Raw genomic sequence first — 21,331 nt, 5'->3', positions numbered from 1 at the left:
GTTTTCACCGCTTGACAATAGAAGGTATGCTCCTAGCAACCTCCGCGATGTTCATTCAAGCTTAGCGCCAACAGTCTATGCACGACCAATCAGTAACCAGGATGCCACGCACTGACCAATGAGATCACTCCCTCATGGATTTGGATGATCTGACTTCAAACTCAATTTTCTCGACTCAGCCGTCAGCGACTTTAGGATCCTTTTGTTGTAGCAGTTCACAATTACTTTTCCATCAGTATCATGTGACCATTGCAAGCCTGTTACTCTAGTCTGTCTTGTCTTTGTCAGGAAAGACACATGGAGATTACAACATAGCCCCTCCCCCATGTTACATAGAATTGATGACATGGTTGACATTAGTTGAAAATTGATCAGAATCTACTGTTAATATACTGTAAAGCCAACTGTTTTTGTGGCATGAAAGTTTCACGAATTAGAGCCGACTTCCTTTTTTTTTTGCGACACAAAATTTTCATAAATTGCAACTGGCGTTTGATGCATATAGCGTAGACAAGAACTTTTCATTCTTGCTAAATCTTGACTTTTGTGAAACGCGCGAAATCAAAATCAGGTTTGTTTAGTGGTTGCAAACTGACACCAAATCATGCGAATTGTGATATGAGGCCCTCATCAGGCGAAACTCCATAGAAAAGTTTTTTCCATCAGTATCATGTGACCATTGCAAATCTGTGACTCTGGTCTGTCATTTCTTTGTCAGTTTGGACACATAGATATTAGAATGCAGAGCCTCCCCCCCCCCCCCCCCCCCACCCGTGTTACAAAGAGTTGATGACGTGGTTGACATTAGTTGAAACCATTGTTGTCAAAAAATATATCATTCTTTGATCAGGGTCAACTCTTGATAATTAATGGAGCTCTGTCAGACATTGTGTTGAAAAAAAGACAAAAAAACAACTGCACTTCATTATCCTGTTTATGTAATACGAAAAAACAAGGAAACAACGGTGATGTCTTCAGGAAATAAGACAGAGAAATGAAATTGCAGTGGAATTTTGAAATTGAACATGTATGTGAAAAACAGTGCTGTCAATTACAAACTTCTATGACCTCTCAACTGTCATTTTTGTCCACAAATAGAGTACAAAAATCAAATCAGAAATTCGGGAACTTTTAATCATCTCCACTTTGAAAAGGGAAGATTTTTATTGTTATTGCTGTGGAATATTGTAATGTATAGATATATCTATTTATCTTAATGCTTTAATGAACAAAGTATCAAAATGAAACTGAGTAGAGCCAAGACTGTCAAAAGTTTAGAATGAGAACCATAGCTGAGATTGTTTGATGTGTATTTATATGTAAAGTGAAGCACAACATTTTTTTTTTCTCGCTCTTTTTTGTCTCCTTTTAATATGTTGTATGAATGCAGCTCATGTCACCCAACAATGTTGCAATGTACGGAGGCCTGTGTGCATTGGCATCATTTGACAGGCAGGAACTCCAGAAGAATGTGATATCCAGCAGGTATGCATGGTTATTACCTCCGCCAAGGGAGGAGGTTATGTTTTCGTTACTGTTGGTTTGTGTGTTTGTTCGTTAGTTAGTTAGTTAATTAGTTAGTTTGTCTGAGTGCAAAATAACTCAAGGAGTAGTTAACGGATTGGGATGAAACTTGCAGGAAAGGTTGAGAATGACACATGTAACAAACGATTATTAAACTTTTGGTAATGAGCCGAGAATTTTGGGGGAATTTATGAAGGATTTTTGATGTTTTGGCAGGTAGGGTCAATGAACTTGGGAGTTCAGGCTGCACGTATTTGAGGTTTGCCTGCGCGCACTGAAGTGCGTGCTCTAGTTTCTGCTGGGGCGAGGCGAGCCGTGCAGCTGAAGGCTTATGACGTAACAAAAGCTGCTATACTTGGAAATCTGGCGACTTTTAGCACCGATGTTGTGTGTACGTATGATATCTCTATGGAAGAACAAGACCAATGTAGTGGTGGAAATAAGCTTCATGCTTGGCGGAGGTCTGCGCTCTCAGAGTGCTTTTCTAGTTTGTTCTGTATCTGGATATGTTTACTCTGATCTTGTTCTTTGATTTGAATTAAACTGAGGTCAACAATGATTTGAATAGGCCTCTCAAATACACAATCGCATCAACTTGAATGTGCAACATCATTGTCATGTTTCTTGGAAGCGTCATCCTGTTAACACCGTAATGTGAACAGTCTATCACTTGCCCTTTACTCTTGCGCACCTTTTGAATTAGTGTGAAATATCCTGGAATAGGTTTGTGTGTTGATATCTTCTTGCTATGCCAAGGCTTATGAAGTGAAATTCTTGGAGCGTAATGTACCATCAGGTTTTCCTGAATGTGCATGAATTTTATGCGAAAATATTAACTCTGATTCCAGCTTGAACGTTACGTGCATGCACACATTTCTCTTTTCAGTACTGTACTCCACAATTGCAAATTTAGCCACTCGCGAAATTGTTGTGAGTTCCATTTCGTGAAACATTGGGGTGCGTTCGAGCGCTCGAAAGCGAACCAAAGCGAACTGAACTAAAGCGTACCGTACCGTACCATGCCAATTTTGGTGCGTTCGAGCGCTCTGTGGAGAAAGCGTACCTCACGAGTTATTTTTAGAAAAGGTCACGCTTGTTTACAGCAAGAATGTCATTCACCTCTCGCTTGAACTACTTACAGCTGTCACGAACAAAGAGAATGATGTTTTTGCATTGTGACGTATGCACATGATACGCACATGCTTTACAACGAACTTTTGGTACGCTTTGGTACGCTTTTGGAGCACATCGGCAAGTGGTCCACTTTTGGCTCGGTACAGCACGGTACGGTACACTTTAGGAGCGTTCGAAGGCTCTTCTGGCGCGGGTACGGTACGGTACAGTTCGCTTTAGGAGAGCGCTCGAACGCACCCTTAGACTCACTAGTTATGTGGCATATACAGTATTCGCTTTGCTTCTCTGATACAGACAGGGAAAAACTATGATAGTTTGGAAACATAAAAGCTTTAGCAGAGATCTTTATCCCTCCCCCCTTAACATAACCTTACAATAAATGAAATGTGTACCAAAGTTTAGACACACTGAAAAATTGGTTCTTAAGCACGACACTGACTTTTCATGCTGCAGCTCATTCAAACTGTTCCTGGAGCTGGAGCCCCAGCTGCGTGACATCATCTTCATGTTCTATGAGTCCAAGTACGCCTCCTGCCTCAAGCTCCTGGATGACATCAAAGACAACCTCCTGCTGGACATGTACCTGGCTCCTCATGTCTCCATCCTTTACTCACAGATCAGAAACAGAGCCCTCATCCAGGTAGAAAGACAAATGAAACATATCTTCATATCCCATATATCTAATTCTCCAAGTATATCTCCATCCTATATCCTCAAATCAGAGACACTTAGTGGCCCTGTTTCATAAAGCTGTTCGTAAAGTTACGAAGGACGACTGGTGACCAGTTCTGATGTGCCAGATCACCAGTCGTCCGTAAGTTCTTCGTAACTTTACGAACAGCTTTACGAAACACCCCCAAGGTTCTCATCCATGTAAATATGAAGAAATGTCTACAATACCCCAATTTCAAACTATATCTCCAACCTATATTGTGCCCCTAAATTAGAAACAGGGCTCTCATCCAAGTATCACATTCAGATGAATTTACCATACCCCATCCTTCACCCATGTCCCCATACTATACCCTCAGATCAGAAACACAGCTCTTATTCAGATAAAAGCAAACAAGGCTATCATATTCATCCTCAACCTCAGATAAGAAACGGAGCTCTCAATTGGGTAAAAGCAAGAAACATCTACCATACCTCATTCTTCACCCATTAGATTCATTTTATACGATCAGATCAGAAACAGAGCTTTCATCCAGGTAAAAGTATTTAAGAAACATCGACATACCCATACTCCATGCTTCACCCGTACTGCTGTCCAGAGTTCCATGATAAGTAACAGAGCTCTCATCCAGTTAAAAGAGCTCACCCACATCCCCAACCATTCTGTTTTGTAATCCCAGGTCATAAACAGGGCTTGCATCTGCTAAAATAAGCAAAGAGACATCATTCACATCTTTGCCTCCATCCCACACTTCCATCGTGTACTCCCAGATCAGAAATACGGCTTTCATCCAATTACAAAGACATCATCCATTATAATAGTGATTCCTCACCTCATATCTTTATGTCTTTCTCACTAAATCAGAAATAGTGATGTCATCCAGATTGGCTCTAGGATGACAGGAATTGGGTGGGGCACATACCAAGTCTCTGAAGAATTTAGGAGGTTGCAGGTTAAAGATATCATTATTCCAGTCGCTTAAGCCCACTGCTCACAACATAATCCAACTGGTCACATGGCCCTTGAGGCAAGCCGGGTCACAAGATCAGTCGGTGAACTAGACACTGCACACTATGTGGTCAAGCCACATAGCTAGGCTTAGGATTGTATCGGCGTCAGTACATATGCTGTGGCATGATTGGTTGAAAGACCAGAACCGGTTGTGAAAATTTGACATGTCAAATCTTAAATGCAAGAGAATATTAAGTAGAGGGGTGAAGGTTGAGGTTTGAATTTTCTTCAATTTGTCTCCCTCTAACAAATGAAATTTGTAAGATCGCAACTGCTGATCTGTAATTTAACAAACATGTCCAAAAAAAAGGAACCAAGGGACTCGAACCTGTCATCTACTGCTTTCCTGGCAGCGACACCACCACCAGGCTATCCCTGGTTGCCGGCAGTGACACAATGAACTTGGAGCAAATACCCAAGCTCCGAAATTCCAACATTTATGTTAAGAAGTCCGAGGCGGACAAGGTATTCATAAATGCAAGAGAATATTACGTAGAGGGGTGAAGGTTGAGGTTGAATTTTCTTCAGTTTGTCTCCCTCAAACAAATGAAATTTGTAAGATTGCAACCGCTGATCTGTAATTTAACTAATTTGTAATTCAATGTCAAATGTTGGTTTACAAAGAAAAAAAGAAAAAAGTGGTTTGCAAAAGATAGTGATAACGATTGAAGTATGATCTAGGATTTCTGATTTGCTGTTCACACAGTGGACAAATTTAGGCACCGTCAAGTAAATATGACGTGGCATTTTGTGGTCTCTCTATAGGGATGAAGTTAAGAACTTGGCAGCAAACTTTAAAATGTGTCGAGGGATACTGTGATTACTCTTGACAGTGTCCCCCTTCCCCATATGATCTCCTCTTTATCCACAGTACTTCAGCCCATATGTCTCGGCGGATCTGAACAAGATGGCGAGCGCCTTCAACACCTCCGTGGCCGAGCTGGAAGACGAACTGATGCAGCTCATCCTGGATGGACAGATCAACGCCAGAATCGACTCTCACAGCAAGGTGCCATGCACAGACTGATGTTATTCGGTGCCAGAAGGGCACAAACTGTTGTGTTGTAGGGGTTAATAGTCAAATGCAAGTCAGTGATTGGACGAATATGATCATGTGATAACACACAAATTGTAATATTTTGGAATATTTCTCTTATCATTATTTCTACTTGTAAAGAGCTTCAAACACTCATGTTTTCAGAAAATGTTATTAGAATGATGCTCTTTCCTGTCAGAAAGTTAATTTTCAGGGTATTGATACACTTTAATATCATTTGAGCTAAAATGAAAGACATTATTCTTGAGGGCGCCTTATCTGAGATCCTTTGAAATCAAGTTTGAACTATGTAAGCACTATCTACATACAATATATGCCTGGTAGTAAGAGAATCTAACATCCAATACAAATGCTCAAGCAGCATTCAAACAATTTGTTTGAATGCTGAGAGCTACCAAGTTTCCCTAATTCTACGAGAGGCAACCTGAAAACTTAAATGATTTCTTCATTTTCTAGATCAAAAATTATATGAATATCTCCTTGATTTGAGAATTGTTTTTGACCATTGAGACACATGTAAGACAGAAGCATCTTACTCACTGCCCTTTGGAATTTCACTGATTCGATTGATGAATGTTGGGAACCCTCTTAGTGTATAGTCGATGCCACAAATTATTAAAGGCAAGCATTCCTACATGGATCTAGTCCTTCTTTCATAAACCACTGTTCAATGTCCTCTCCTTTTTGTGTGTTCTTCTTGTTCTTTTTTTTTTCTCTTTGTGCTGTTTTAAAAAGCAAGAAGTTTTGTAATGAGTTTGCATATGTTCATTGACTTGTACTCTTGTGGTGTTGCAGATTCTGTATGCAAGAGATGTGGACCAGAGAAGCTCAACCTTTGAGAAGTCCCTGGCCATGGGAAAGGCTTTCCAAAGGAGGACAAAGGTAATCCTGAGAGCTATGTGAAGCTACTCCCTTTTTACATCTCGTCCACCTTTCTCACACATATGAACTGTGATGTTTGATCAGTGGTAGACAGTATCATTGCAACAAAATATTCAAAATGTTTTAATCTCTCCAGACCACCAGCCAGATGCTCTGAATTTATCAACGAGCAAACAAAATTTGGTTTAGTTTGGGAACATATACAGAGAGAGGAATGTAAATTATTTAAAAAGGAATGGAAGAAGAGATCATGTGAACATTGAGAGCTCTCCTTTCAATTCTCTCTAATGCATCATTAAACCACTTGGAGGTAGTATGTGACAAGTACGTACTTTATGGCCAGATGTTTCAATCTTTATGTGCCATGCTCGCATGCATGACTCAGTCAGCGACGTGCCAAGTTTGCATATTTCACTCATAAACCTGCCAAAACCAATCGATAAATTGCCAACTGCCGCAGCACAATGAAAGCTGCACTCACAATTCCATTAAATTACACATGTATCTTGCATTGCCTTGTGATTGGATAGCATTGTTCATTGATTTTTTTTTTTTTTTCTGTGAACCAGCTGTGTCTTGACCACAAGGCATGTTGCCTACAGTGTCAACAGCTATACTGTGGGCCAGTAGAGGTATTTCAATGGTAAAATAGCTGTTGATAGTTTGTCACTTTTGTCTCATTTTGCATTCAGGCTTTGATTTTGAGGTCTGCCATGCTGAAGAATAAGATTCAAGTTAAGGTAAGTGCTCACAAAAGTAAGGACCTGAATGTTACTAAAGTCTAATCCTGAAAGCAAAATATAACAGCATCTGATAGTGCATTGTGGACATACGCTTATTTCAGAATGGTGGAGTTTGTATTCTAGCCCTTCAGTAGTGCTTCAGATCCGTGAGATTGGGAACCAATTCTTAACTCTACACCTCTTCCCTTTCACAAAACTTCTTGCAGTTTAACTCAACTTCTTAAACACCATTCATAGTCCACAGTTTTTATCCGTACAGTGAATGGTACATTGTGTTTTATTTCAGAGTCACTGAAAGACTCGTGCAAATTGTTGTATGCTTGTTGGTTTCATTTAAAAAAGACAACAAAACTCAAAATCTTAATTTTACACACACATATGGAAGAGGGAGGGGAGGTGACAACTTTGATTTTCAAGAAAATATTCCGTAATCTATTCATGTCACTTGTAGCAAGAACCCACTGGCAAGGAATGATCAAAGACTTGTTCCCCTCCCCCATTGTTAGACTGCAAAACTTTCTCACAAATTTACCATCTACCAGGCAAATCTTACAAAAGATTCATGTCTGCAATTATGTCAAAAGATGGACAGTGAATGAGTGAATGAATGAGTCACCTCCGCTTTCCAATCCATGGATCGAATTGAAAACATAGTGTACTAACAAGATTTTTCTGATCCCCACGGAGTTCGCCCCGTAATTCTCATATTTTTCCCCCCATACATACCTCTCGTATCCTGCCATTCACGGACACCACTGACTCAATGTAGTTCTCTAATGTGAGTGTTAACGGAGGTGAGGGCTCAAATGTCACCAACGCCCACTCTTCCCGTCCGTGTATCTACCTTGCACAGTGTTGCCCAGTGCATTTCATCAGAGTGAATCCCCGCCCAACCCCCTACCCCACACCCACCCTGGTGTACCTATGTGTGTGAAGCAGTCTGACATAATATGTGACCCGCTAGAACAAAAAGATCCTGAAGTCACTGATGGCTGAGCCGCGAAAATTGAGTTTGAAGTCAGATCATCAAAATCGATCAAAACGAACGGATTTCTGTTTGTTTGTTTTTTGCATAATTTTGTAGTCTAATGTATCGTCTATCATCTGCCGAAATTTCCAGGCTAAATGATCAAAGGAAAGGGAAGAAATTAGCATTTTTCCAGGCCATGAATTTCTGACTGCCATCAGAACAGAAATGTGTCCAAAGATTTGGATTTAGTGCCACAGATAGAGTCCGCTCTTAGGAACGAGGAAATGATCTTATTGGTCAGTGTGTGGCCCCCTGGTTACTGATTGGTCGTGCGTAGACTGCTGGCGCTAAGCTTGAATGAACATCGCGGAGGTTGCTATGAGCGGACCTTCTATTGTCAAGAGGTGAAAACTGTCTTACCTCCCCTTGATTATGATTGCATCTGAAAGGAAACTTTGAAGGCGGTTTTCTCAAAACGCTGATTTCCTGGACCACTCAACGTGGTTTCATAAAATCACCAATATCTCCACAACTGAGTAGTTTTATGAGTCGTGTTATATACACAATTGAAGAGGAAGAGTAATGGAATAATGTCATGTCATTTTCAGAAAATCATCCTCCCTGACTTTCGGATCCTTTTGTTGTAGCGGGCCACATATTCCCTCTCCTTTGTTTCAATGGAGATGCAAGTTGCCCAAGGACTCCTGGTTTACTCTGTCCTGTGCTTATATCTCTGTCAGGGTTTGACACTTTTTATGCCTCCGCCACGAAGTGGTGCTGGAGGCATTATGTTTTCGGATTGTCCGTCCGTCCGTCCGTCCGTAATGAATTTTGTGGACAGGGTAACTATCAAAACCTTTTGAGGTATCCTAATGAAACTTGGCATGTATGTGTATTAGGAGGTGAAGTTGTGCCTATCAACTTTTGGGTGCACATGCTCATGGTCAAAGGTCAAAAGGTCAAGGTCAAATGCTTAAAATTTCACTTTTCCCCCATATCTATGCAACGCCTAAAGATATTTTCTTTAAACTTAGTGTATACATGTTACCCAATCAAGATTCATTGGTGAAAGTTTGGGGTCATGAGGTCAAAAGGTCAAAGGTCAAAAGCTCAAGTAAAATGTTAAAATTGCACTTTTTTCTCTGTATCTTGGAAATTGTTCAAGGTATCTTTATGGAACAAAGTATATACGCATGTACTGACTGGCAGTGGTTATCTAGGGAATTTGAGGTTCATGTGGTCAAAGGTCAGGGGTCAAAGGTCAAGGGCAATACTTCAACATTTTACTATTTTCCTTATATTTATGCAATGCCAGCAGGATTATTTTTTTAAAATGCATGTATAACCCACTAGAGATTCTCTGGGATTTTCTTTTTTTTTACCAAGAAGGTCAAAGGTCAAAAGGTCAAAGATCAAGTGAAAGTGCTGAACTTACTTCTTTCTCCATATCTCGGAAGTGGCTCAAGTTATCTTTAAACTTAGTACATATTTATGTATGTTCTGCCTGACATTGATTCTCTTATGAATCAAAGGCCAGATGAAAATGATAACAATTTACTGTTCAATACAGAAATTGCACTTTTTCTCCATACAATTTATACCTTGACAATTACTCAAGTGCGTAAACTTATGAAAGGGTCAAAGTCGAAGTTAAAGTTCTTAAATCCCCAAATACATGCTCTCCTATTCATCCAATTAAACATAGGTCAAGGAAGGTGAACATTCGATACATTTGTGACAAACATGTCATTTTAATATTTTGCCAGTTTTGTGAAAATGTAATCACACATTGTCCACATGTACTATAGACCTATTAGGAGAATCATGCATTATGGCGGAGGCATACCAGTCGCCTTAGCGACATTTCTAGTTTCACTGATGGCATTTTTTCAACTTTTTTTCTCTGATGGCCCATTCAGGCCACTAAAATCTTGAATTGAAATTTTGGTGGCCCAATATAAAGCATAAAAATTTCATTCTGAATTTTAGATACCCAATCAGGCCACCAAGAGATGGCCTTTTTGGAAATTTGGTGGCTCTGCATTAATTTTTACTGGCACCCGGCCACTGCTGATGTCCAGCCCTGTATATATATTATTCCCCCCTCCCCCCTCCCCCCCCCCCCTCCTGTGAAGTATTTTTCACACCTCTCTATGCTTGAATGATCCTGTCATTTAGATGTCACATTTGCAAGCGCTTCATTACAGGCAAGATGCAGGTCAAATCCCCCTTGTTCCATGGGTACCAAATGACATGTGCTGGATATAATAGACCAAGGCAATATTTTGTTAACAGTGTGTTATCAATGTCAAAGTGACAAAATCAAACCATAATATTACATATATACTCTAATAGTATATTGTGATTCTTGTTCTTTCTTTTCCCCAAAGCTTTGATTTTAATGTCCCATACCCAAATATTCCCCATACTTGCTGTACTGCACACCTGCTTCAAAACTTGTGTTTTCATATTTTGTGGTTTTAGTTTTGATTTTTAGCATGGGCATGTCAACTATGTCAAGCTATGGTCAGGTTATGTAACCTGTAGCAATATTCAAGTTAAAATGATAACTGAATGACTGCCTTCCACCTTCTTCAAATTGCTACCAAATGAAGAAACATATCAAAGGCTTTGAACCCGTCTTCATTTCTTCAAGATGGGAGGGCTCACAAAAATGAAAGGAGCAGCTATTTAGGTTTCTAGGCTATTAGGGGAGGATATTGCTCTGGCCCAATGTGTAATTGATCACAAAACATTACATAGCAACCACGATCAGACATGCTTTGAATTTTCAATACTGTTGGTCTACCTTTGAGGCTATTACTTTGCATTTTCATCTTTTCCCAACTGAATTTGTGTCATCACAGCTTTATTTCACACATTTCGTCTGCACATGTGCACTATTTAGAACAAAAATTGCCAATATCTGCCAGCATATGAGAATAGTTTTCCTTTTGAAAGAGAGCAAGTGCCATACTTTCCTTATTACATTCACCTACTGTGAAAGTGGAGATTTTCATGGCGCTGAAATTTGTGTGCAAACTAGCACAAAAATGAAAGCTCACAAATATTTTTGCTTGCCATATGTTCCAGTATTTGATGTGTGGATTCCAGAGAATTAAAAACGGGCAAAACTTGTCTTACCTGCCCCCAAGTGCAAAAATGTCCACATTTACAGTATAGGAGGAAGTGGAGGACAAGGATGGGGGAAGAGGGGCATGGTCAAGTGTCATTCAGTGATTTGTAAAGATATCCCATCTGCTGTGGACATGTCTGTATACCCTGTTGTCTTTTTTGTTGGAATGCATCCAAGCTTGGCCCTGTAATCACAGGGATTTGAAGATCATTGTTAAGCCCCCTCTCATCTGCAGTGGAAAAAAAAAAAGAAGCCTTTGAGAGCCTAGCCTTTAAACAAGGCGACTCGCTCTGCGTGCCCCCATATAGCGCGTTTACCCCACAAACCTGTTGGCCGGCGAGTGGAGCGAGCCGCCTTTATCCACTCGTTCAGGGATGTGTACTTTTGTCGTTGTTGTTGCTTTATATTCTTTGACAAATTTGCGTACAAATGTGACGCAGAAAATACACACGGCACCAAGGCAAGCCTCGTTAATATTAAAGCCTCGTTAATATTAAGTAACTATTCTTATTCTACTTAATATTAACGAGGCTTGCCTTGGTGCCGTGTGTATTTTCTGCGTCAAATTTGTACGCAAATTTGTCAAAGAATATAAAGCGACAACAACGACAAAAGTACACATCCCTGAACGAGTGGATAAAGGCGGCTCGCTCCACTCGCCGGCCAACAGGTTTGTGGGGTAAACGCGCTATACGGGGGCACGCAGAGCGAGTCGCCTTGTTTAAAGGCTATTGAGAGCCAAACACCATAGGATACAATAGGCAACCGTGACAATGCCAAGTACAGGTATCTTAGCCATGGAGGCTTTTTGAAGGAGCCATGGATAGCTCTGGAAACAGTCTTTAATCACTTTTCTCTCCTTTGTTTGTGGAGTTTTGCTCTTTTTTTTTTCCTTTTTTTTGGGGGGGAGGGGGGGGGGGGGGGGGGACAATGATTATGTATCCCAACCCTCCCTTGTAACGACCACCAGAGTTTCAAATTAGGTCTGGTAATTGTTCCTAAGCTTAACGAGTGTAATTGTATCGGACGATTCATGTGTGGAGATGTATTTGACTATGCCACCTAAAGGCTGTGGAGAATAATTGTAAGTCAGTTATCAGATGAATAGAATGATTTCAAGTCCAATGACAAAGGCTAGAGTGTGACTTGTCTCTGATTTTAGCGGTGATCTTGGTAGCTTTTTTTTCCTTGTATATAGGCAATACATAATGTGCAAAGTTATGGCTTTCAACCCATACCCTATTGCTTGCAAATTGTAATACTGATAGCAGCCCCATGAATTTGATTTATATTATACCCAGTGTCTGGAAGCAGTTGGATAAAACTGCTTCGGTTTATGACTGGCAAGAAGTTTTTTGCTTGTTTTTGTGTTTGTTTGTTTATTCATTTGTTTTGTTTTGGTTTGGTTTTTTGTGATAGGAGTGTTTGCCGGACAGATTAATATGTATCTTCAAGATCTTGAAAGTCACTTGCTGCTGGTGGTTTTCACAAGCTACCCCTGATTTTCTGTCAAACTCATGATATTTCTTCCAAAGTTTTCTTCTTCTTTTTTTCTTCTTCTTCTTTCTTCTTTTTTCTTCTTCTTCTCCTCTTCTTCCTCTTCTTCTTCTTCTTCTTCATTTGATATCAACTGCTAAGTCTGCCTTTTACTTATACCTTATATGATGTGTATCCTCTGAATGTTCAGCTGGAAACACTGCACTAAGAGTAGACTATGCCAGAAAATTCCTTTAAGAGATAGTGTAATATTGGTGCAGATGAGGATTGAGCTTTTAACTTTTTGCGAGATATCAAGAAAACACTTGTGAAATAGTACAGAGCATAACATTCTAAGAGGAATTCAAAGTTTATTTGATGAAAATCGGTATGGGAATGGCCAAGATATCCAAAAAAACAAGTAAAACAAAGCAATCGTAATAAAAGGTGGGTTCTACCTTTTTTGTGTGTGTATATGCTCTACTTGTTTTTGTTTCTGTTTTTGTTTTTGTTTTTGTTTTTTGTTTTTTTTTGGATGGGGGCTTGAATTACGTACTTTGTGTGATAGTGTTTAGATGCATAACAGTGAACTTCCCCAGGGTTTTCATGTCGGTGATATACAAGGGACACAGTGTAATCTTGGTTTCAATGAGCTCCTTATAGCATTCCCATTGACTACGCTATGCAAGCTTTATCTTCAACTTCCGGCACCGCCCCTCACAGATCTGATTGCATTGCATCTCCCTGACCTTTGGGAACGAGAAGACTCCTTCACAAAATCCTATTTTCAACGGAGTCAAGTCTTAATTTAAGCCATTCATCTCTTTATATCACCACTTTTCCTCTCCCCCTTCCCCACCCCCACCCCCATTTTAAATGGATGGATGGTCAGTGAAGGAAACCTGAAGACCCACCAAAAGAAACCTGTGATTTACTGGTGCTGTGTTACAAACATAAAGGAGAAGGGGGGGGGGGGTTAGAGGGAGTGGGGTAGAAAATAACTGCTCAGAGCTCCAAAGGAAGCTGGTATTTGTTTCTTGGTGGGGATTCATGAGACATGTCTTCATTGTCAGTAATAGTATTGGTTCTCCATTCCAGATATTCTGAGTCTTTGAAATCCTTGTCCCCCCCCCCCCCCCCCCACTCCTCCCTCCTATTTCTGCCCGCATCTCGCAGTGTTGTTTTGGCTTTAGTCTGGACAGACACTAGACAATATCATGACAAGCAAACAAGATGGAATAGTATTCAATGGGTTAAAGGGATGGTACAGTATTGGTGGAGATGAGAATTGGGCTTTTAACTTTTTGCGAGATACCAAGAAAACACTAATGAAATAGTACAGAGCATACAACTTTAAGAGGAATTAAAAGTTTATTTGATGAAAATCGGGTTTGGAATAACTGAAACATCCAAAAACAAAGTAAAACAATCGGAAAAGCGATCGGAATAGAATGTGGGTCCCACACTTTATTAGAATCGCTCTGTTTGGGATATCTCAGCCATTTCAAAACCAATTTTCATCAAAGAAACGAATTCCTCATGGAATTACATGCTCTTTCATATTTTGTAAGAGGTTTCTCATTATCTCACAAAAAAAAATGTTAGAAATTGAAATTAGGTCTCAACCAAAACTATACGATCCCTTTAAGGAAGAATGGAAAGGGGGAAAAGTGGAGGCTCAGAAAAACACAGGCGAGGTTACTGGCCGTACCCTTGCCTATTGAACGACAGAGGCTGCTTTAAAACCACAAGATAAAGAACCCCCCTCAAGAAGCTTATTTCCTTCTTTCCTTTGTTTCTCTTTTCTCTTTGCTGCCTGTAGTCAGACTAGAAAGGCCCTGAATAAGGGATGATCCTTGTGGAGAGTGTTGCCTTTGATGCAGCTAGCCTGTTGGGGAAGAAAAAGATAATAACTTCTAAGGTTGTGCAGGATCTGGAGCCTTGGGGGTGTAGGTATTATGGTACGGGCCTATGATGTAATACCTAACAACTCACCGAATGGCAAACAGGACGACAGGGCTGAAGTAAGGTACCACCAGCAGGAATGGTAGCCGACCGTATGACAGTAGTGTATGGACTGTAGAAAACACCAGGGCACCAGTAGAGGTGAACAGTGTCCTTGAAATGGGTATTGCACTTCCCGAACTGATATTAAATAATATGGACTAACTCCGAATGCACTTTGGGTGTCCGAAGACGACAGTGTCCCATATAAATATGTACAAATGATCCAGCGACAGCGTGGAGTAGCCTCCGGGTGCCGCGACTAGCACAAGCGAGGGTAGAATCCACCGCTGGAGCGCTGGGTCGAAGAACTGCGAGGTCCCTGATAGAGTCTGCACACCACCGACAGCACGCTAGCAGGACCGATGCAGCGATGTAACGACGCGAATCGCGTTGAATGCAGCTACGTAGAAAATCCCCAAGTTGGAGTGTAGAGCATGAAGAAAGGGCAAGTCGCGATACAAAAAGGAGCGAATGTCGCGAGGTATGAAATCCGAGGAAGTGTAATATTCCGTATGAAATGTAATAATCCGTAAGAAATGGCAGTCCACGGCGCGAGGTATCATGCGCGAGAAAAGACGTGGGAAGTAATATACGGACGTGATATGCGGACGTGAGTGACTCCAACGATTAGAACGTGCTCTCAGGGTGAAAGCTAATCGTGAAGTGAGGAAGCGTGAAAAATGAAACAGCGTGATCGGAGAAAACGTGTCACGGACAGGAGCTTTGAGAGTGGTAATTGGCTGGTGAAGGTGTACAGCTCGCCACTAATTGGTAGGTTGTTTCCGTGACAGCAAAACAAGAGGTGTGTTTATGAAAATCCGACTACTGTTGGAATGTGAAGTACGCGTACCTCGGCACGATGACAAAGGCGGAGAATGTAGTGCGCACCTGTCTCGTGCCGGCGCACAAAGAAAGTTCGCGTGGCTGTTGACAGAATGCTGAGTTGTCAGACAGCATAATTGACGGCAGCCAGACAGTAAAGATACAGAAATATTGGAAACCGCTACATTTAGCCCCCCCGACGTGATATGCGGACGTGAGTGACTCCAACGATTAGAACGTGCTCTCAGGGTGAAAGCTAATCGTGAAGTGAGGAAGCGTGAAAAATGAAACAGCGTGATCGGAGAAAACGTGTCACGGACAGGAGCTTTGAGAGTGGTAATTGGCTGGTGAAGGTGTACAGCTCGCCACTAATTGGTAGGTTGTTTCCGTGACAGCAAAACAAGAGGTGTGTTTATGAAAATCCGACTACTGTTGGAATGTGAAGTACGCGTACCTCGGCACGATGACAAAGGCGGAGAATGTAGTGCGCACCTGTCTCGTGCCGGCGCACAAAGAAAGTTCGCGTGGCTGTTGACAGAATGCTGAGTTGTCAGACAGCATAATTGACGGCAGCCAGACAGTAAAGATACAGAAATATTGGAAACCGCTACAGGGGCAATGGGAGGGGCAGGGTTGTAGGGGTGGAGAGGGGGGATGGGGTGGGTGGGGAAGACAGGCAGGAATGAGTATGTATGATCTATTACTTATTTGTTATTCTAGCCATTGTTTAAATGTTGTGCACCAATACACTGCTGATTGTTTTACTGTTACACACATGCTCATATGCACACAGACATATACATACACACATACGCACACACAAACCAACAAAAACATTAAGCATTGAATAGAGACTTATCTGTGTAATGACAGTGAAACCTCAATAAGAAGCCAAATGCAATAATATACAAATGATGCACAGGACACAGTTTATCAGTGAGAATTGGATGAAAGCATCCAATTCTCACCGATCTACGAAATAGGCCTGTGCATCATTGCTTTATAAAAATGGGCCCGTAAAATCCATGAAATTCAAAGTTTTTGCCCATCATGCATCTGGTATGCTGTTTTGAGGTTCCCTAGTACTTGGACTGATTGTTTTCTTATTGAATATCTTTGGCAAGTTTCATGGCATGACATAATGTGATGGAGCATTTAGTGGCAGCAATGAATGAAATCAATGAAAGAACTCAATTGTTTCTACTTCCATATATATACAATACCATCACATAACTACAGAAGCACTCTGAGAGCGCAGACCTCCGCCAATTTCCACCAATAATCCTGTTCTTCCAGAGATCAGTGATTTCCACCCATTGTACATATGGCATGCTATAAATCATCCAAATTCCAAAGTATTGAAGTCTTTTGTTACGTCATCAACCCTCAGCTGCGTTGCACACCTTGCAGTAGAGCACGCACATTAGAGCGCGTATGAAAACTTCAAAAATACGCAGCTTGAGCTCCCAGTGTAGGGTCAAGTTCATTGACCCTACCTGCCAAAATATCAAAAATCCTTCATAAAATCCATAAAAGTTTCGGAATCAATGCCAAAATTTAATCATCTGTTCCTTGTGTCACTGTCAACCTTTCCTGCAAGTTTCATCCAAATCCGTTTGCAACTTTTTGAGTTATTTTGCACACGGACAAACAAACAAACGGTAACGAAAACAGAACCTCCTCTCTTGGTGGAGGTAAAATGAAATGATGCTATGTTACATCACACAGCTGCAGATCCCAGTGACATTTTCAAACACGTCTGTGTGAAGGAACAGGTATTTTGTCCCGCTGTGTTATAACAGTATAGTGTGGGATACATTTCTTCCATGTTTCACTATACAGCTTTCTGCATCATGTTACAAGTGACATTTACTGGATGATCACCAACTCTTTCTTTACAAGCCTTGTTACATAGTATCCTGATTTACATGAACCCTGCTGTCTGTGTCCTCCATTCCTGTTTTAGCCTTTCGTCAGTTTTAGCCTTCCGTCAGTTTTAGGTCATCTTCCAGTAAGCCATCTATTAGCCAAGGCGATGCCCACAAAATATTCCCAAATCGTCAAGTGAAGGATGCTTTGGTAGCAGTCCAAAGTGGGTGTTTGTATGTGTGTATTGGGGGGGAGGGATTTAGGTGGTAGGATAGACGTCTTGTCCGTGAATGCTGGCATTGGAAACAAACAAACAAACACACACAACAACAACAACAACAAAACAAATAGAATAGAATAAAACTCGGAATTGATTGCTTAGTGCTCTTTACAGAGATCTGGTGTATTAAGAAACCAGCAGGAGGCAATGGAATTCACAAAACAATTGAACTGTTACAGGGGCTGCCCTGATATGCACTTTATGAAGGCTCTTTGAGCAAATTTGTCAGCAAACCAGGGTCTCACAGAGACAGGGAAATTCTTGACTCGTATCATGCTTGAGATTATCGCTGGAGTGTGCCATGTAATACAGTTCTCGTAATAAGGCGTGATACTTAAGATTCCTTGATCCTCCCCCCCCCCCCCTTTCCAGCGTTTTGTGTTCTACCTAGTCTTAGGCAGTAGTGGCGTATATTCTCAAGCTTTTCTTTAGGATTGTAGTTGTCGCTGAAATGGTGCACAGTCAGTGGATCCAGTGTCCTGGATTGGAAGCATTAAGTCTCTCAATCCCAGTACACCAGTTTGCCCATATATAATTTGCACAAATATATCTTTGATGGTAGTGGATGTTAAAGGGACTGTACAGTAGTGGTTGAGGTTGGGATTCATGTTTTGAACATTCCTAAGTGAGATAATGAAATGCCTTTTATGAAATATGAAAGAGCATGTAATTTTAAGAAGGATTCGACATTTATTTGATGAAAATTGGTTTTCAAATGGCTGAGATATCCAAAAAAGAGCAAATAATAGAAGGCGACATGCCCCAACTTTATTAGTATCTCTTTGTTTCACCTTGTTTTTTGGATATCTCAGCCATTTCAAAACTGATTTTCATCGAATAAGCTTTTGATACCCCATAGAACTGCATGCTCTTTGACATCTCATAGAGTGGTTTCTGAATATCTCACAAAACGTTAAAAGCTAAATCTTCACCTCGACCAGAACTGTACACACCCTTTAATGGCAGGAACTGTGGAAGAACATTGGGAGCTAAAAGGCTATAAAGCAGGTTTCATGTACACCATGCCTGGTATATGATGCTTTCATCAAGTTAGGGTCACATCATGACATCATGTGCTTTTTATTGTTGTCGAATTGAATGAAAATATATATCTGTTCTCATTTACTTTTATTTAAATGTTGCCTGAAAAGTTTATGCCTTGATTTTAATATGTACATGTATTCTTTTTGACCTATTTGCCCACATCCATACAACTATGTGGATTGCGTCCTTTGCTTCTTTGTGCAATTACACATTCTATTATTTGCAAATGTGACCCCACAGTCCTATATCGTAATGTATCGTGTTATCAGTCTTTGAGGCATTGTTCATCTCATTTGTCATTTAGTGCCAGTATGTCTGTATTTAAAGGTTTTGTCCCTGAAAACGAGACAAAGCAGATACAGTGAAATCATATGTTGAGTTGTCGGTTATTGTGACAAATCTTCATATCTGTGATATTGTAAAAACCTGATTATTCTGGAATATCATGTCATCTTTTGTCTCTCATGTGTTTCCACAATAGGGACTCTGTGTTTTAGACATTCTTAGTGGCATCTCTCTGACAGCAGTGCTAAATGATGTGATATGAAGATATTCTATCCATTTTATACATTAAACTGCCAAAGCAATACCGTGCTTTAACGATGTCAAGTATGTATATGTCCATGTTTGTTTGCTTTTTAATCTTTACAGCTACAGGACAGTTCTAGTGCATCAGAAGGTGTAGCCGTTGGAAGTGGAATAGCCCCGTCGACACGATGATGACGGTTGAGCCCTAGATGACCGCCCCCTTCCCTTGCGACTCTACCCCAAACCGGCTCAATTATCCTCATAGGCTGGAATCTGCATTTGTAGTGAGATCCTCCATAGTTGATCATGGAAGAGATTAAATACCATCATGGTGCAAAGACTAAGTATGCTCTGCATCATTTCAGAAGAGTTCATAGGGTGTTCCTGCTGAGCTTTTTGCAAAATTTGATATGTAGTTACTTCTCTCTACCAAATTTATGTATATGTTGGGGTTAAGAAGAAGGAGAGACAGAGGTATGGCTCCGTAAAGATTTGTACAAAACTGAAAAGAACAACACCAGCTGCTTTCAGGATGTTGCATAATGTAAAACCTGCAGCTTTTTTCTTTTCTTTTTTATTTCCAAGAGACCATGTAAAGTGCTATGCCTTGCTTTGATGATATTTAATTTGTGTTGTCTTGAGGGCACCGTTGAGGGTTTCCCAAAGACAATGCAGTTTGGGTCAATTCGGATCGTGTTTAATGGCACAGGGTGAAGACTGTTGTAGAATATTTAAAGGTCATACATCCCTTCTGCAAATGTCACAAACTTGTATGTACGCTTGAAGCAAAATGGCTTCCTAGATTATGTATAAAGTTTCATGGTAGCACATCTCAAGAGGGTTTTTTTTATATGATTTTTTTTTTTGTAAGAAGTTAAATGCTAAGCCCATGTTACTTAAGAATGTGAATCTCTACCATATACCAGCCTGTGAAAGGGATCTGATTTTCAGGATTGCAGAAGGGGCACACAAATTTTAAGAGGTGATGTGGTCTGTTTTCTGTGTTAGAGAATTTGCAAAGATTTGAGTCAATGGAGTGTCAATGAACTGGCTCTGTCTCATATCAGGGACACAAAACCTGAAGCTGATCAGTGTTTGAAGAAAAAAAAAACATAAGAAAGGAATTAATTTCTTATTGGGAAGATGATTGTAGGTCCAAGACCAGCTAGCTTCCATGAGTAATTTTCCCCTCTAAGAGGTTGAAGACATGTTTAGATACAGATGTATTGCATATAATGCCTTAGCAGATAAATAGAAGATGCTACAGACAAGGCCTGTCAGATTCTTATGAATGAATAAGGCCAACTCCGGAGATAGCCCCTGCCATACATTGCACACTGGCACAACATGGGAAGTAGACACACTCTCCAAAATGGAGGAGGGATGGCAGCTACGTTGCTACATTGTAGTAGATCAACTTGTGTTCCTGATTTACAAGTGTCTGGTTTCTGGTGCTCTCATATTGACACTTGACCATGTCACTATAAGCATTGAAGGTGCGGCGGAATGCCTCACAATGGTAACAAGGTAGCACATTTGATAGCAATTGATGTTCACCTGATAGTTTTCTCTGATGAGGGTGTAGAATTTCAGAAATTATGAATGAAATAGTAGACAAATTAACATCCTATGACAATGGCCTGTAACCCATGTTTACAGTTTTACCTGTCTTGGAGCAAAGAGTGGTGTACTGTGCATTTCATCATGCATGAAAGATCATTGGTTCCATTTGACAAAAAAAGAGAGAATAAAACAGCATGTTACCACATGAACACTGCCTTAAAGAGAATCTCATAAAGAGAGTCTAATAAAGGCACCATTCTTTGCTGGAGTGTGTATACTAAGACCATTGTGGTATGTTCAAGTCAACAGGCCTACAGTACACAGTGTTGGCATGCAAAGCTCATCCATACCCGAGAATTAGTGTAAAAAAACAACAACAATAACAACAGTCATATGTAAAGCCTCAGCAATGCAGTGTATTTTTAGCAATCTGGCTGCTGAAGCTGTTCATCGTAAGGGCTGTCATGAAGACTTAATATTGGGCAGCTAAAAATAACCCTGTAGAGTAATCCTTATTCATCTTGTGCGTCTCAAGTAATTATCTCATTGTGCTTGAAGCTATTGCATACTGGTATAGCAGAGCAGTACTCAAGATCGTTGATGTAAAATCAA

At 40.5% G+C, this 21,331-nt stretch overlaps 1 protein-coding gene across 1 annotated transcript; it reads left to right on the top strand.

Moving 5' to 3' along the window:
* Positions 1-1,390: 1,390 nt before the first annotated feature.
* LOC139738087 (COP9 signalosome complex subunit 1-like) lies at positions 1,391-19,671 on the top strand (the record flags this gene model as incomplete). The annotated part of the gene is made up of 6 exons (XM_071648749.1): positions 1,391-1,485; positions 3,112-3,298; positions 5,214-5,351; positions 6,195-6,281; positions 6,974-7,021; positions 19,280-19,671. Coding segments are annotated over 6 exons (624 nt in total), but the record flags the coding sequence as incomplete, so codon positions are not given.
* Between the last annotated feature and the right edge of the window lie 1,660 nt (positions 19,672-21,331).

Source organism: Diadema antillarum, unplaced genomic scaffold (genome assembly GCF_040938485.1).
Source record: "Diadema antillarum isolate AM-2024a unplaced genomic scaffold, OU_Dant_1.0 seq00000720_RagTag, whole genome shotgun sequence".
Classification (NCBI taxonomy): domain Eukaryota; kingdom Metazoa; phylum Echinodermata; class Echinoidea; order Diadematoida; family Diadematidae; genus Diadema; species Diadema antillarum.
Note: the sequence above shows the minus strand (reverse complement) of the source record. Positions and strands in the feature narration are given on the sequence as shown.